The 17,506-nt window shown below is 50.6% G+C and overlaps 1 protein-coding gene across 1 annotated transcript in view; it reads left to right on the top strand.

The window, feature by feature from the left end:
* Positions 1-17,506, top strand: part of LOC144105465 (growth arrest-specific protein 2-like) — a 237,009-nt gene that overhangs the window by 79,106 nt on the left and 140,397 nt on the right. Inside the window, exon 3 of the mRNA XM_077638585.1 lies at positions 2,637-2,778. Within this exon, the coding sequence (XP_077494711.1) occupies positions 2,637-2,778 (142 nt within the window). The remainder of the gene's footprint in view (positions 1-2,636; positions 2,779-17,506) is intronic.

A 17,506-nucleotide genomic window follows, 5' to 3' on the forward strand; every position in this document is an offset into this window, starting at 1 on the left:
CTGATTGATAGTGTGAATATGATCTATTGTGGAATATCCTTTACGAAAGCCTGCCTGATCATTTGGTTGATTAAAGTCTAACGTTGCCCTGACTCTATTAGCGATTACCTTAGTAAATACTTTGTAGGCAACGGATAGTAAGCTGATCGGCCTGTAATTTTTCAAGTCCTTGGCGTCTCCCTTCTTATGAATTAAGATAATGTTTGCATTCTTCCAAGCTTCTGGTACAGTCGAGGTCATAAGGCATTGCGTATACAGGGTGGCTAGTTTTTCTAGCACGATGTCCCCTCCATCCTTCAACAGATCTGCTGTTACCTAATCCTCCCCAGCTGCTTTTCCCCTTTTCATTGCTTCTAAGGCTTTCTTTACTTCATCTTTCGTTACTGGCGGGATGACGCATTGCTGTGCACTGCTGTCTTTCTCATTGGCGCTCTGATTACATTGGCTACTGTACAGCTCTGTGTAGAACTCTTCGGCTACGTTAACTATCTTATCCATATTGCCAATGACATTGCCCTGCTTGTCTCTTAATGCATACATCTGGTTTTTACCTATGCCTAGTTTCCTCTTCACTGTTTTAGGCTACCTCCGTTCTTTATAGCATGCTCGATTCTCTCCATATTAAACTTCCTTATGTCGGCTACCTTGCGCTTATTTATTAACTTTGATAGCTCCGTTAGTTCTATTCCATCGGTAGTGTTAGATGCCTTCATGTTTTGGCGCTTCTTAATCAGATCTTTCGTCACCTGAGATAGCTTCCCGGTATCTTTTCGAACTGTCCTACCGCCTACTTCTACTGCGCACTCCGTAATTATTGATGTCAGGTTATCGTGCATTGAATGAACATCAAGATCATCTTCCTCAGTTAAAGCCGAGTATCTGTTTTGCAGCGCTATCCTAAACTCCTGTGCTTTCCCTCTTACGGCTAACTCGTTAATGGTCTTCTTCTTCGCTAGCTTCTTCCGTTCCCTCTTCAAGTCTAAGCTAATTCTAGACCTTACCATTCTATGGTCGCTGCAACGCACCCTTCCGAGGACGGCCACATCCTGAATGATGCCAGGTTTAGCGCATAGTATGAAGTCGATTTCATTTTTAATCTCACCATTGGGGCTCTTCCAGGTCCACTTCCTGTTTTCTCGTTTGCGGAAGAAGGTATTCATGATCCGTAAATTATTTCTATCCGCGAATTCGACTAATAACTCTCCCCTGCTCTTTCTAGAGCCTATCCCATAGTCACCTACCGCGTGGTCGTCAGCCTGCTTCTTGCCCACCTTCGCATTGAAGTCGCCCATCAGTACAGTGTACTGCGATTTTGCCCTATTCATTGCTGATTCTACGTCCTCATAGAAGCTTTCAACGGTCTGGTCAGCATGGCTGGATGTGGGTGCGTAGGCCTGCACCACTTTCACCTTGTACCTCCTATTCAGCCTAATTACTATAGCTGCTACCCTATCGTTAATACTAAGGGCCTCCTCTACGTTGCAAGCTATATCCTGATTAATGAGGAATCCCACACCTAGTTCTCGTCTATCCACTAATCCGCGATAGCACAGTATGTGTCCGTCCTTTAGTACTGTATACGCCTCACCTGTCCTCCTAACTTCGCTAAGCCCTATCACATCACATTTAATTCCCGTTAGTTCCTCGAACAGCACTGCTAGGCTAGCCTCACTAGTTAAAGTTCTAGCGTTAAACGTTGCCAGGTTCAGATTCCAATGGCGGCCTGTCCGGAGCCAGAGATTCTTAGCACCCTCCGCTGCGTCACAGGTCTGACCGCCGCCGTGGTCAGTTGCTCTGCAGCCGCTGGGGACTGAGGGCCGAGGGTTAATTGGTTTGATCATAGAAGGTTGTGGCCAAGTACTACACCAGGGTGGCCAAATCCTGCTCTGGTGAGAGAGTGCGTTGTCGGTTCTGGTCACCGAGATAAGGCCGCACTCCAGGCCTGGTTATGCAATTCCATCGACACGCGGATTTTTCTTTCTTTTTTTTTATACCCGGTGGAGAATTGCGCGGCACCAGGATTTGAACCCCGGTCCTCTTGCACGCGAGGCGGATGTTCTACCTCTACGCCATCGCTGCATGGTTGTGCGATGTCAGTGCACGTTAAAGAACCCCGGGTGGTCGAAATTTCCGGAGCCCTTCACTACGGCGTCCCTCATAGCCTGAATCGCTTTGCGACGTTAAACTACCACAAATCAAATCAAATCAAGCTCTTTGAAGTCGCCCGTCCGCGGCACCGCCAACAACCACCATAGCTGTGCTTAAATCCTAAATTCAGGCATATAGTGGGAGCTAAGTTGTCTTTGTGTTAGCGTGACAGGATTGCGTGGTGACTGCGTTTTCTGTTTATTTTTTTATTTATCGAATGACAGGTACAGCTGCGCGAAGGCATTATTGCACAGGGGACGTGCAGCGAAATCAAATATTGCAAGGGGCACAGTCAGATGAGACGCTCGAAGAACGCATGGAATAGCCGTAACAGACGGGAAAAACTCGAGCACGCACTCGCGTACATTGATAAGGCAATGTTGACATAAAATCATCAATTTTCGGCAGGGAGATATGCCGTCTTAGTAATTGTTCCTGGGACCAGCTGTTTGCAACGCGTCCCGTGCCCGCGGTGTTTCTATGTGCAGGTAAAGCCACGCTGCAACAGCGCCACGGCTGCTCATCGTGCCCGTGACGTGGATGAGTTCTACCTACGCGTCACCAAGCGTCAGGAGGAGCACCTCATACCCCTCAAGGAGGACCTCGCCGACTGGCTGAACAAGTCGCTCGGTGAGTCCAATGGCACCCCGCACGCGCGCGTCGGCGCGTCTGCTTTGTAGCCCCATGCTCGTGCGGCTGTTTGCCTTGCTCTAAGCGGAAATCCTCGGCGACAGCTCGGAGCTTCGGTCTTCCTGATTCGCTGCCGCTTCAGAGTATGGCACCTGAAGGGTGTCAGGCTCGCTTGCGGCGAGTGGTGTCACGATTTTCATTGGACATCGCTTTTCCTGCTGCCAGTCTTTTTCTTTTACTGCAGATGCCGGTTCTAGAATTTCTGCGCCATATTTTGCACCCACATTTTCCAAAGAACAGCTCACGTTGGCCCGTATTCTGGAAGATCCCTAGGGTTAAGCCCCCACTACTGGAGTTCCGCGCCGATGGATACGAGCTGGGAATGCGTGGGGAATGGCGCAGAAGCGAACATTACAAAACTATGCTGGAAATGGCTGTGATGTATACAAACTATTTCGAAAGCAAAAAGAGGTTGCTAAGTTTGATCCAATGAGATGGGGACTCCTACGTTATACTAACGCTACCTGAGGAGACGGCATCTCAATTGTTTGATTTTGGAGCAAGAAAACGCAATCCCGCGCCCATTTGGGCACGCCTTCACTTTCAGGACATGGGATCTGGGCAGCAGCAAGACCATCTGTCTTTATGAGCCCTCGCTGTGAACAAATGTCTACGCATAGCATGCACTGTAGAGATACATGACGGCTTAGGTCGCAGGATTGGTCGACCATGCTTTCCAGCTTAGGTCATGTAATATGAAGATAAAGAGGATGAACGGGTAGACGAAAAAGAACATAGAGCCCCGGTAATGCACTTCCGCAGCAGTTGCACCTAGCGTTTCCGGTGCGCCTCCGTAATTTTATTTTTCATTGCCGTCTCATTTTTTTCACTTGTTTTACAAGACTTCCAAGTGTCTTGTGAGGTAAACAAACATTTCGCTGGGTTGCACCCTTCTCGGTGGCCCGCTTCTGGAGAGGATGAGGTAAGGTACACACTTCAGGGTTACGAAAGCAGTGCGCGTTGCTCTTGCGTTCGTCGCATGCGCAACGCCTCGGCGAAAAGAAGGGCTTCCTCCGCGGCTTTTCTAGCGGATTGCAATTGCGGGTTCGGGTAAGGGACGTAGGGGTGGGAGGACGTGGGTGGACAGTCTTAGGCTGCGTTGGCGCGAGCTTCTACAGTGGCATCTACAAGCTGTATACGCCTGGCTGCTTTGCTCCCACGGTATTCGTTGGTCGTCACTGCTGCCGAAGACGGCGAACATCGTGGGAAGCGCTGTCGTCGCGTGCACACGACGGTTTGCTGCTTGGCCTGGAGAAAAGATATATTTACTATAGCGTCGCCGTATACCGCTACCGTCTACCGCGACTGCTAGCCGCCTGGGCGCATGCGCAGATGGGCAGGTTAATACCCCGTTTTGTGTATCCAGATGTATATATACCCTATGTGCCGACACTAGAAAGTTTTAGCGCAGAGTGTACCGCTGCAGCAATTCGCCTTAAGCGCATAGCAGATCGCGGCTTGCGTTTGCAGCACACGGTGGCGGCTTACGTACACATACGTGATGCTAAAATGTTCCTGAGGTTACAGCTGTGCCTCTGACTCGGCTTTCCTACGCTTCGAACACGATGAGCAAGCGAAGTGCCAGTGGCTCTGAAATTTTGTGCCGCAAGACGCGTTTTCTCACCACTTATATCTATAAACGCTGATTGTTGCTGCTTGCGCCATACTCATTAACATTCATGCGAGCTGAATGATTGCTTCCTCAGTGCGGTTCCTGTTCCAATTCCTCGATGCGAAGAAAAATTAAGAATAGGAAAGATTATGCCTGCTGGTTTCCGAATTATGCCTAGGAGGAAAATCCTTGGCTCGTCACGTGGGGCTGACCCATTGGCAGCAGATATACCGCACCTGAAGCCTCAACTCAAGTTTCACCTCAGCATTATCCTCACCGCTACCGAACGCCCGGGTGGGAGCGTCGATCTTGAAGAAAGCACGTGACATGTGCGCGCAACTGTGCGACACGCGCTCGTAAGCGTGACCAGCGCTCCTTTGGGCCGCAAAAGTTTCGGTTGTGTGGGCCCAAAATACGTTGCACAGCTGCGGCGCCGAGAATGGTACATTCGGAAGTTGAAAACTGATATGGATATTACTAACAATCAACTTCAAACCTCTCAGTAACCACGCAGAGTATGTGTAATCATTAACATGTCAGCTATTTATTATTAGCTAGCCAAGCTGATAGCTAACATGTCTTTAGCTCTATTATGCAGCATGCCACGGCTGACGCTCTTATGAAGAATACGCTCATCTCACTCAAACACCTTATATTTGAAAAGCTCTGAAGCCTTAGATGAAACACCCTATATAATGCTTTTTGCATTACCTCAGGGTAAGAAATTCAATCACATTCCCCTAAATAAATACGCCATTTTAGTCGAAGAACGAGCTGTTAATGTGAAGCCTCTCTAACCGGCCTTTAGAACTAAGTTCAAACGCAACCTGGTGTAATCTTTTTCTCATAAAAATGTTTGGCTGTACACCCGGCACCACTAGTCTGGTCGGCAGTGGAGGCTGGGGGGCGGATGAGAAGAGTGCGGTGGAGCAGGAGAGCAGTCCCACTTTTAAATTTTCCCCCTAGAATTGAAGGCTTTTCAAGGGTCTTATATGAGGGGCATGAATTGTAGCCGCCAGGTTGGTCGCATTGCCTTGTGCTTAGACGGCTGACACCCGGCACCACTAGTCTGGTCGGCAGTGGAGGCTGGGGTGCGGATGAGAAGAGTGCGGTGGAGCAGGAGAGCAGTCCCACCTTTAATTTTCCCCCTAGAATTGAAGGCTTTTCAAGGGTCTTATATGGGGGGTGTGAATTGTAGCCGCCAGGTTGGTCGCATTGCCTTGTGCTTAGACGGCTGACACCCGGCACCACTAGTCTGGTCGGCAGTGGAGGCTGGGATGCGGATGAGAAGAGTGCGCTGGAGCAGAAGAGCTGTCCCACCTTTAAATGTTCCCCCTAGAATCGAATGCTTTTCAAGGGTCTTATATGGGGGGCGTGAATTGTAGCCGTCCAGGTTGGTCGCATTGCCTCGTGCCTCGACGGCTGACACCAGCACTACTAGTCCGGTCGGCAGTAGAGGCTGGGGTAGCGAGCGAGGAAGGCTGTGGTAGAGGTGAAGAGCTGTCACATGTTTCAAGTTTTTTTTCACAGATGGTAGTCAGAGGGGAAGAAATGTTTCTTTAGGAGAGGATATGCATATGATGGATGCTCTCTTGGATCAGATGAATGGCCGCCGTAGTGTGTCGGTATTTAAAATTGCAGCGTGGGCGTGCTGCTCAGACCAGATTCTTCCAGGTTGACTTCAGCCATTGATGACGTTTGAAGCATGTGGTGGCATATTCAAGGGACGGTAGGGTGCACCGATTGCAACTTGCTGCAATTACGGGCGACCACTTTCTTACATATTTTTTTAGAGCTAGAGCTGCTGTGAATTGATCATTCGCGGCGTATTCGGCCTCTTTAAAAGCTATCACGTGACCGGCGCCGTCTCCGTGACCAGCGCTGGTCAAGTAACACTGCGCCGTGACGTCACAGCGAGATAGAGCCTCTCTGTTGCTCTGCTCGTTCGCGTGACTCCTGGGCGCTTCTCATAGGTTGGACTGCGTGTAAAGATGATGTCCGCGTTGATGAAAAATCGTGAGCCAGGATTACGCCCCAGATGCAACAGATGGCCTGGTAAATCGCTGTAATGAGAACTCATTACCATAGGGTTGTTAGTTTTTTTCTTATTTTAGGTTTAGTATTTCGCAGTGGCGCTTCCTCAAAATGCAGATGTCAAGCTTGGGCACTCTGCAGTGTTAATAAATCTTGCATTGCATTCGTGCACCGGGAGAAATCGCAGTGCTCCACCGCGGACTCTGGCGCCGGCACGTGCCAGTGGTTATTAGCACTTCGAGACGCTGTATCGTTATGCAAATAAACTTTTTCTCGCCTATGGATGGCAGCCACAGTCACTTTTTGCTTGAGTTGGAGTCTGCGTTTTAACCGTACCAGAGTGGAAGGGTATCTGTGTGGCCCATCGAATGCAGTCACAATGTTGCTTCGTCCTTTGCGTTTCAGTTACAATCACCCGGTGACGTATGTTATCCCGTCACCCTGGTGCCTTTCTATGCCTTCACGCCATGGAAGTTCAGTTGTGAATATAGATAGAGATATGTTATTGCAGTCTGTAGCTTTACGATTCACGTTTTTCTTGCGAAATGTGAGGTGGAAATAAAGATCTATTCTTTCGTAGAGATATCTATCTACATTACGCTACCTCTTCGACCTTTCTGCAAGGCACCACTTGAGCTCCGTGGTGGCGCCGTAGGCCACGTGGTTGATCACGTGGTGCGGCCGTTGATCACGTTGTGCGGTGCAGCTGCTGCTGCCGGCATCGCGGCGCGCAACAGCAGTGCGCATGCGCCGTGTCAGGTGGGACGAAGACGAAGAAGGATCGCCCAGCGAAACAGAACGCCGAAAGACTGACTCTGCAGTTCGACTGAGCGAGTTCCACTCGGCCAGATGTAGCTATCGCGTCACTCCAGGTTTAACCAGAGCTAAACCACAGCCATTTTCTTTTCTTCACCACTGTGGGAATCAAAAATAGGAAGCGCTGATCCCCATCCCGCGTACCCGCTTTCCCGGCCCGTTTCCGGCCTGGACATTGGGCCACGTAGGCCACGCCGATGACTTGGTTCGTTCCGGGTCTGCTAGACGTTCGTCGCGAGGTCACCGGGCGGCTGTAAGCTGACAATGCCATCCGATGGAGACATTGGTCGCTCGAAGAGCAATAGGTGCGCTGCTTTATTTTGCGGTCGTAGGAATTTGTGGAATTTATACGGAGATCACGGCCTGCCTGTGTTGCGGCATAGCTGGAAACTTTTGTGCGATCCTCACGGCCACGGACCGAAGTGAAAGGTGACGGTGTCCCCTAAGTGCAGCATCGCGATTATCACTTTCACTTCATGGGTCGCGGAGTTGAATTTTGTTTTTATATCCAGTTGAACCTTGTTATAACGAAGTTGAAGAGGCCCGGTGGTTACTTCGTTATAGCGGTCGCTTCGTTATATCCCGTGTTGACCCAGCTTCCAAGGGGAATCGTCATTCTTTCGTTATCTGAACTATTTCGTTGTAACGAGGTTCGACTGTAATATAATTACAAGCATGATTGGCGGTGCCCTGAGCTGTATACACAATCTATGCCGACTGTACGCGGAGGCTTTGTTGTTTGGGAACTACGGCGAAGCGTCTTGTGGGTTGAGGACACTCATACGTAATTCATGCAGCGTTTGAAACGTGGTACGCTCGTAGGACGTTTAGGGTGTGGTCATAAATCTTCCTATCAGCATGCTATAGCGAGCTTGAAGAAATAGCAGCTCTTCGTGAAGTCGTGCCCACAGCCGTTCTCGCTCCAGGGCAACTACGGTTCGGTTGCTGCGTTTGGCGTGGCGTCGACGTCACGGACTCCGTTTTCTCGCGCGGGCGTTATGTCATTCTTCTCAGTAACAGCCCTCCCCCCCCCCCCCCCCCCCTTCCCTTGTGAAAAAGGGGGTATGCTTGTCGCCCGTTTCTCACCGGCTGGCTACCCGCGCGGGCTAATGCCTCTCCCACGCTGCGAGCCCTTCTTCCTCGCAAGAATAAACGAAACAAAAGCATTCAAGAGGAACCTGAAAATGGATAGACAACACGTCTAGGGTTGCACGTCACCCGTCGCAGCCACGCCTGCACCGCATGGCTTATTGATGAGTGGAGAGGAGGGTGGCTTGCCCGGAATTCTGTCGCCCTTGTCGTGTCGCTGCGGAAAGCCGATCCCGACGTGCGACCGGAGAAGAAGGAAGAGTCGTCGGAGGAGGAAGGAGGTAGCGGGTGTTGGTTTGGCTGGCGTTACGATGACAGGGGTCGGGGCTTCGTTTGCGTAGGCGTTGGCGCTGCTCGCGTAATAATTCGCGGTCGCGGTAAGCCCGCTGCCGCCGCTGCTGCTGCTGCTTCTGAGGAAAGGGGAAGGGGGTGAGGGAGAGGAGGGCAGCGCAGGAAGGGAATAAGTCGTCGCGGTGGAGGAAGCGTCGGGTGCTTGTAGCCCGTGTTGTGTGCAGCATGTGTGACGCGCTTCGCGCGGCGTCTAGGGTGCGGCCTTGGGCGTATGACCTTTTTGCATTTTCGTCGGTTTTGTGGTTGATTCCGATCGTAGCGACTGTTAAGACTGCTTTTATGTTTGCCTTAACATGTAGTGTGTCATTTCGTCGGCATTTTGCGTATTGTCAGCGGCTGACTTAAACCGAAAGGGAGGGAACCTTCTGAGTCGCGATCGGCGCAAAGCTTGAACGGACTGAAAATGATTCTGCCCTCACCGGTGCGAGTATTTGACAGCAGTAGTTTCCTTTAATGTTTACCTCATACCCCCACCCCCGCATTCTTCCCTCTGTCTGCCTTTGATTAAAATGGCAGACTGGTACTTCGAGAGCTCTTTGTTTCTTATTGGGTGATATAGACGAAGCAGTGTTCTATTTCATGGGCCTGGAGATCTGGTACATGGGCTTTGATGTTAACGCAGTTACTCACACAATAATAGTATTACTGCTAGGGAATGTAATGCGAAGGCAGGATAACCGCTATTCCTTACGGGTAACGGAGTGGATTCCAAGAGAAGGTAAGCCTAGCAGTGGGCGGACGAAGGTTAGGTGGGCGGATGGGATTAATAAGCTTGCAGGCATAGGGTGGACGCAACTGACAAAGGACAGAGCTAATTCGAGAGAGATGTAGAAGAGGCCTTTGCCCTCCAGTGTGCGTAGTCAGGCTGATGATGATGATGATCATCATCATGATACTGCTTTTACTGAAATGTTGACGGCGATGCACTGAACATCGCGGACAGTGCAGATAATTTTTTTATACATACGAGGTCTGCGATACAGGGTGGGTACGGGGAGCGAGGGGAAGGGGCATTTGTATTGGCCCAGAGGAGGTCCAAAAACGTTACAAGTTTCACCATTTTTTTTACCATCTCTGGCGCGTGCAAGCTCATTCGAGGCAGCTGAGAGCAACGCGAAGTGGAGCGCCGCTTGTGTTGATCCTGATGATCTCACATGATGACTGTAGCAGTGTTTAGCTTCGTGGGCCTCAATTCATCTCGTATAAACGGCGTCATTGCGGAAGAGTCTAGCGTTCAGCTTGCCGCCTGTGCCAATGCTGTCGATGTAGTGGCCATGGGCCGTGATGACGATGTACGCCGGCGAATAGACAGTACTTGTGCTCATGTGGCATAGATATGGCTCTCGGAGTGGGCCTATACAGACGCTCACGGCACGAGGAAAAGGGATGTGGCACAACCATTGCGGCGTTTTCGTCGCCTCAGAGGCGGGACCTAATTCCTTACAGCCATTCCGTCGTTGCAGCGAGGAGGTAGGTAAATGAAAACGGCCATCGTATTTTCTGCGTCACAGGTGCGGTTACATGCGCAACGCTTGTAGAAGGCGTTACGAGAGAGGGCCGGAGCTCTTTTCTTGGACGCATTTCTCGGGCTTTTCTCGTTGATGAAAAAAATGGAGGTCGGTGCAACTTTTCTGTGTACAACCATTTACTTATGGGTTTCTCTGCGATTGAAAGTTTTTCGGTGCTAAGGTTTTCGTATATAAAATTTCCCGCTTATGCTTGCATCAGTAGTGGCAATGTTTCTGTGGTGCCCAGGCTGCTGCGACGGTTGCGTTGGAATCCTGCGGTGGAGCCTTTGTGGGCGCTGCACCTAAATGGCGTGGCGCGCGGAATTCTGCATGCACGGGCGGGGGGTATGAGCGCGCCGCTGGGATCTATAGAGCTCCTCCCGGTCATTGCCTCGGGGGTTGAGCCGGTGAGTCACACCAAAGAGCTGCTGGATGCACGGACAGAGCTAGCTGCAGGCCAGGTTCGCGGGGTGATGGAGGGAAAGCGGGCGGGGTGTCTCTTCTATTCTCGCATATTTGGGCCTCTCGGGGAAAACGCCGGGGATGTCGGAGGGATGGAGTACACCTCGATGATGTCGTTGTTGTTGTTTGGGAGGAAAGGCGTGGTCACGTAACTACTCCCGCAATGCCCCGTGTGTTTGTCGCTTTGGTCGCGATGGCTGCTGGCATGCATTGTGCGGAGCCTGCTGTTGTTGTTCCGGGTGGTTGTCCGGCGTTAATGTGTTTTCTTTGCCTCTGCCTCCATACCAGGCGTCCAGTGCAAGTTTGGGACGGTTATCTAGGACTTTTTTTTTCTGATGTGTGTGTGTGTTTCAGAGAGGTCTACTTCTTTTCCTGGTGTGTTCGTGCGTGCGTGCGCATGTGTGTTTCAGAGAGAGAGAGAGATCGACTTTTTTTCTGGTGTGTGTGTCCGAGAGAGAGATCGACTTTTTTTTCTCGTGTGTGTCAGAGTGAGGTCTACGACTTTTTTCGTGTGTGTGTGTGTGTATCAGAGAGAGAGAGATCGACGACTTTTTTTCTGGTGTGTGTGTGTGTTTGAGAGGTCTACGACTTCTTTTCCTGGTGTGTGCGTGCGTGCGCGTGTTTCAGAGAGAGAGAGAGAGATCGACTTTTTTCTGGTGTGTGTGTGTATCAGAGAGAGACAGATCTACGACTTTTTTCGGATGTGTGTGTGTGTGTGTTTCAGAGAGGTCTACGACTTCTTTTCCTGGTGTGTGCGTGCGTGCGTGCGTGCGCGTGTGTGTTTCAGAGAGAGAGAGACAGATCGACTTTCTTCTGGTGTGTGTGTGTCCGAGAGAGAGATCGACTTTTTTTTCTGGTGTGTCAGAGCGAGGTCTACGACTTTTTTTCTGGTGTGTGTGTGTGTGTGTGTGTGTATCAGAGAGAGAGAGATATCTACGACTTTTTTTCTGGTGTGTGTGTGTCAGAGAGAGAGAGAGAGAGATCTACGCCTTTTTTTCTGGTGTGTGTGTGTCAGAGAGAGAGAGAGATCTACGACTTTTATTTTCTGGTGTGCACCGCCGCGGTGGCTGAGTGGTTACGGCGCTCGGCTGCTGGCACGAAAGACGCGGGTTCGATCCCGGCCGCGGCGGTCGAATTTCGATGGAGGCGAACTTCTAGAGGCCCATGTACTGTGCGATGTCAGTGCACGATAAAGAACCCCAGGTGGTCGAAATTTCCGGAGCACTTCACTACAACGTCTCTCATAGCCTGAGTCGCTTTGGGACGTTAAACCCCCCATAAATCATTTTTTTCTGGTGTGTGTGTTTCAGAGAGATCTAGGACTTTTTTTTTCTGGTGTGTGTGTGTGTATCAGAGAGAGAGAGACCTACGACTTTTTTCTGGTGTCTGTGTGTGTGTGTGTCAGAGAGAGAGAGATAGATCTATGACTTTTTTCTGGTGTGTGTGTGTGTGTGTCGGAGAGATCTACGACTTTTTTTCTGGTGTGTGTGTGTGTGTGTCGGAGAGATCTACGACATTTTTTTCTGGTGTGTGTGTGTGTGTGTGTGTGTGTCGGAGAGATCTACGACTTTTTTCTGGTGTGTGTGTGTGTGTGTGTGTGTCAGAGGGATCTACTTTTTTCTGGTGTGGGTGTGTCTCAGAGAGAGATCTGCGACTTTTTGTGTGTGTGTGCAGAGAGATCTACGACTTTTTTTCTGGCGTGTTTCAGAGAGAGAGAGAGAGACCTTGGATTTTTTTCTGGTTTGTGTGCGTGTGTCAGAGAGAGAGAGAGAGAGATCTACAACGTTTTTTCTGGTGTGTGTAATAGAGAGAGATCTACGACTTTTTTTCTGGTGTTTGTGTAATAGAGAGAGATCTACGACTTTTTTCCGGTGTGTGTGTGTCAGAGAGAGAGAGAGAGATCTACGACTCTTTCCGGTGTGTGTGTGTGTGTATCACAGGGAGAGAGAGAGATATCTACGACTTTTTTTCTGGTGGTTGTGTGTGTGTCAGAGAGAGATCTACGACTTTTTTCTGGTGTGTATGTGTCAGAGAGAGAGAGAGATCTACGACTTTTTTTCTGGTGTCTGCGTGCGTGTGAGTGAGTGCGTGCGTGCGTGCATGCATGTTCCGCGCGTGTCTTTCGTGTTCGCAAGAGACGTACCTGGAGGAATGACAGCTGGCTCCGAAGCTGCAGCAATCAACGCTCACTTTTAAAATTTTGAGCAGGCTACTTTCACCGCGGTTCGGACCGTGAACCCGCGTTTTGCAGTCAGTGCAGTTTTAGGTGGAGCACAGGGCATGTCCGCCACCCGTGTCTCAAATAGGCTTACCGTCGGCTGCTCCCGACTTGCACCGCTGAAGCTGCGCAGGCAAACGGGGTCCGTGACGTCACGTGGATGCCTCCCATTGGTGCTTGCTGCTTGTTGCAAGGCAGCGTATGTATTGTGGTTCGTGTGGGCCTTCGTGAGACGATGTGATGAGGGTCGCAGTGCTCCGCTGCTATGCTGTAGTTAGTGGCCACGTAGCCCCTGTTTGGTGAGAGTCGTGCCAATTTTGGGGTGGCGTAAACACTCAAGACCTGCTTTCTGACGCATTTACGGCTGTTATTAGAGAGTTTTAGTACAGTTGCACGGTGAATACGCTAGCCATAGCAACTAGGACAGCGCGGCAAATACAAGCACGGCTATGGTAGTAGCGGCAACTGCCATATTGGCCGTACGGTTGTCGGGCTAGGATAAAACTTTCTATTATTAAATCGTCAAGTTTCAGGGACTCTAGCTGTTATGTGCACGGTACCGTTCGCAGCGCACGATCCGCGGGAGGCGATATGCGCTTGCTGCTACTGAGGCACTCGGGTCGCGAAGGGGAGCGTTCAAGCGTCCTGCAGAAGCGGCGATTTCTATGCAAAGAGAAAAAAAAAGTCTTGTTGCACGTGGGCGAGCACGCGTCGTTCCCAAAGTTGGGAGATGACGTTAGGGCGACGAGCGCGCACGCCGCCACACCTTCCACAGGCCCTCCCTGTACGTCAGTGGGCGGGGAAGGTGCGAACGCCGACAGGCAGTTTGCTAGAACGCTATGGAACGTTGCGGCCTCGCTGCAGTCTTGCCGCTTTCATGCGGGGTTGGAAAGGTCTTCTCTTTAATTCTTTTTTTCAACCGTCCTGTTCTCGTTCTCCGTTGATGGCTGCAGACGTGGATTGGAATTCCGAAGAGGCGCGGCGGGTTTTGGTAATGCGGCATCAAAAAAATGTGGCATACACTGTGTTTAATGGCGATCACAAGCGCCCTAAGGTGGCTGGTACTCCATGGCCCCTCTCGTTCGCATATTCATAATCGTCAGCTTATATATGCATAGTCTTTGCAAAAACTACACAGACCTAGGGATTGCTTTAAGGCCATGCTGCGTCAGTCCTTTCGCATCGTTTATGTTCCAAATGTATAGAAACTGAGAGGAGGTCTTGTCCTCACCCCTCCTAGCTCGGGACTTTCACGAGCGGTGCAGGCGCCTTTCTAGTCTATATTTTTTTTTTTACAAATGCTGTGCACTGCAGGACAGAAACTCTTCCGAGTGACCTCCAGTTAACCCTGTCCTGCAGCAACTGCGGCCATTTTCATCTGCCCGCCTTACTCTCTGCGAGCCCCTGCTACGTTGTCCTGGCGGAATCCGCTCAGTTTCTCTAATACGTACACCATCGCTTTTCTTCCCTTCTCATTGTATGACCTTCCTATGTCCGCTTCTTCTTCTTCGTTGCAGCTAGGCTATTTATTCGAGTTTGTTCCCTCACCTTTGGCGCGTATCTTTTTCCTTTCCACGGGTCTTGAATTCCGTATTGGAATAAGTTGTTCATCGACTGTTATGAAAGTTTCGCTTTGACTCTGTATGAGGCGCGGGAGAGGAAACGTGTGAGTTCAGCTGAGGTCGAACTGGTAATTGAAGTAGCACCTTTCATTTGCGCGAAGACCGCGAAACGGGTCGTCGAGCGGTCTATTAGAGCTAAGCAGTGGCGAAAACGAAGGTTACTGCTTTCGCTTTGAGGCTTAAATGGGGAGGAGGGGAAGGGAAGGAAAGTCGCCCCCTTCTTGAAGAGTGAAGCAAACGAAAATGACTCCCTTCACATTGGCTGTCAAACAGTGGCCTGAAGTAGCTTTCCGAGCCTTCCAAGTTGGACTGTAGCGCGAAGAAAAGTGACTCCCTTCGCGATGATGAGAGTTAAGAGCGGAGAAAACCGCCTTCGCTTTGAGAGCCGAGAAATTGGCGTAAACTTTGGTTACTATCTCCGCCTTGAAAGTGAAAGTTCAACGCGTCCTTGTCGTGGCGAAAAGAACTTTCGCTAGGAATCTAGCTCTGCTCGCAAGGTGGAGAAAGTGGAGCGGGAAAAGAAGGAATGAAAAAAAAGTCGAAGAAAGGGAGCAAGAGAGAGACAGCAGCGAAGACGTGGCGTGGGTGTTTGGATCGGCGAAAGGTGTACAGCAGAAAAGGCGGAGCGCCTATACGCACAACTGAGGGAAACTTGAAGAACGCAAGTCCGCCTCGGCGCCGGAGATCTCCGGCGTATGTTCCACGAATACGCACCAACTCTCACGGGGGCGTCACGCAGTCTGGGGCTTCGCTAACGGTGGCGAAGGTATTGCGTCCGTGGCGTTGGCACCGTTGCCCTTGTGCTACGTGTGTGTGGGCATCGGCTGTCACCACTGGCGGCCTTATCCGAAACGCCTGCGTGGTACCTTAGTGGGACAACCCCCACTCGCAGTTTGTCGGTGACAGCAGTACACCATTGTACCAATTCCTTACCTTGTACTGTCACGGGTGTAATCGTATCCTCACCCTCATCCTCCTGCCGGCTTCTGATCTGCACATTACGCCTGTCTGTCTTGTTACGTTGTCAGTGCATGGTCTTTTGCGTCCTATCTAAGATATTTAATCGGAAAGTGAAGATATCTAATATATATCTAAGATTGTACGTATTGCTCCTCGTATTCTGAATCGAGGGTCTTCAAGGTTGGTAGTACGTGCGACCAGTGCAATGGCATTTGGCGTGAAATTAGATGCCGTGGCTATAGCCGTGCCACGTCTTTCACTGCATCGAACTGAAGCGTTATTGTAGCTGATGCAAACGTCCCATGTTCAATGAGTTTTAATGCACTCATGTCTCCGCTTTTTACGCGACAACGGAGTTGGCCAAATGCTTCTTCTCGTTCGTTGAGCCTGCTTTTTTGTTCCGTATGTCGCCGCTTGCGTATGCTCCGGGAACAAATCCAACTGATAGAAGGGCACTTTACGCTTACTAGAAACGCCAGTGACACTGCTGGAGCGAAGCGGTGCGGTCTATTTTAATAATTCACTGGGCCTTATAAAGCTGGTTATTATTTATCCTTACTTAATCTCCCCTAACTAAGGAGGACGTGTTCAAAAACCTAAATCTGCTCACCCGGGAGAAATGCAAAAACGGCCGCGCACTGTATTCTGAGTGGGAATCGTGCGGAGGCCGAAGTGGTCGAATTTCTTCCTGGCGAATACTCCGTCGGAGTGTCGATTATAGCCACCATTTATAGTCTTCGCAGGTGAATTCGGCCGCGGCGGTCGAATTGAGGTCCGTGTACTGTGCGATGTCAGTGCACATTTAAGAACCCCAGGTGGTCGAAATTTCCTCAGCCCTTCACTACGACCTCCCTCATAGTCTCCGTCGCTTTGGGACGTTAAACCGTCATAAAACAAAAAAGTCATCTTTCTGTTCGCCGTCTGCGTGGCTGTCGGGTGAATTCCTGCCGTCAGCTCCGCTTTGCTGCGTAATTCGTGTGGTCCCCCGCGGAGGCTCACCCAGTCGTGTATACGCGTTCCTCCGCTGTCCTGAATGCAGCATGCGTGTGGCGTATACCACGCGGTAATCGTGTTGCATATGCGGTATGTGTTGCATGCCGCGGACGTGCATACAGACCCAGATATGCGCGTACACTCGTGCTGTAACGCCTTCCACGTAAGCTCTTTTTCCGCTCCGTGTCGCCGCGCACGCCGACAGGGAGCGCAGCGCACGGAAACATCCGAGACGGAAGCGCTTGCCTAATTCATTCGTCCGGTCATTTATGCACTGTGCACGGCGAAACGGCGCGTATCGCGACGCGCTAACCAGGCTATCTTGTTTACCTGTCCCGTGCCTGGCTGCTGCTGTGCGATGAAAGCTGCCTCGGTTATTCGACTTGCGGTCCCCGCCGGAAATTCGCCGCTTTAATGTTTGTTTGTTTCGTGTTTCAGAGTATGGTGCTTGCTACCGGACGTTTTTCTGGGACTAAGTGTGGACGAATAGAATGCGGGATAGATTAGTCCCGGGACGCCACGTGCGACGCTTTGCGCATGCGCCGCGGTTTCTGGCCTAGTCGTTGAACTTGCTGTAGTCGGATACAACTCAAGAACGAAGCGCCTTCTCCTCGTCAAAGGACCCCCTTGCAGCCAATGGCGTCTGCCGATTCTCATGAGCCTGCTAACGTGGCAGTGCAGGGAGTGGCGTGATAATTCAAGGAGGGGACCATCCCTTTCATCTGCCACTCCCCGCATTGTGGCGCTCGTGGTGTCAGAGCTGTGCAACCGTTAATGGCAGAATTATTGCTAACAACGCGTGCAAACATGATTTGCGAAAAGTAAATGATGTTTGTTTTGCATACGTTTCACATTCCCTGTATTGTTCATAACTGGTGCCAAATCTTGGAGGGGGGGGGGGGGGGGTGTAATTCTAGCTATCTGCTTGTGTCATCCTCAGCGTTTATCGTAATATCTTAGTGAGCTCTTGTTGGGTTCTTTCTTCACTCACTGTGAGCTTAAG

The sequence above is a fragment of the Amblyomma americanum genome, chromosome 9, assembly GCF_052857255.1.
Source record: "Amblyomma americanum isolate KBUSLIRL-KWMA chromosome 9, ASM5285725v1, whole genome shotgun sequence".
In the NCBI taxonomy this organism is placed as follows: Eukaryota; Metazoa; Arthropoda; class Arachnida; order Ixodida; family Ixodidae; genus Amblyomma; species Amblyomma americanum.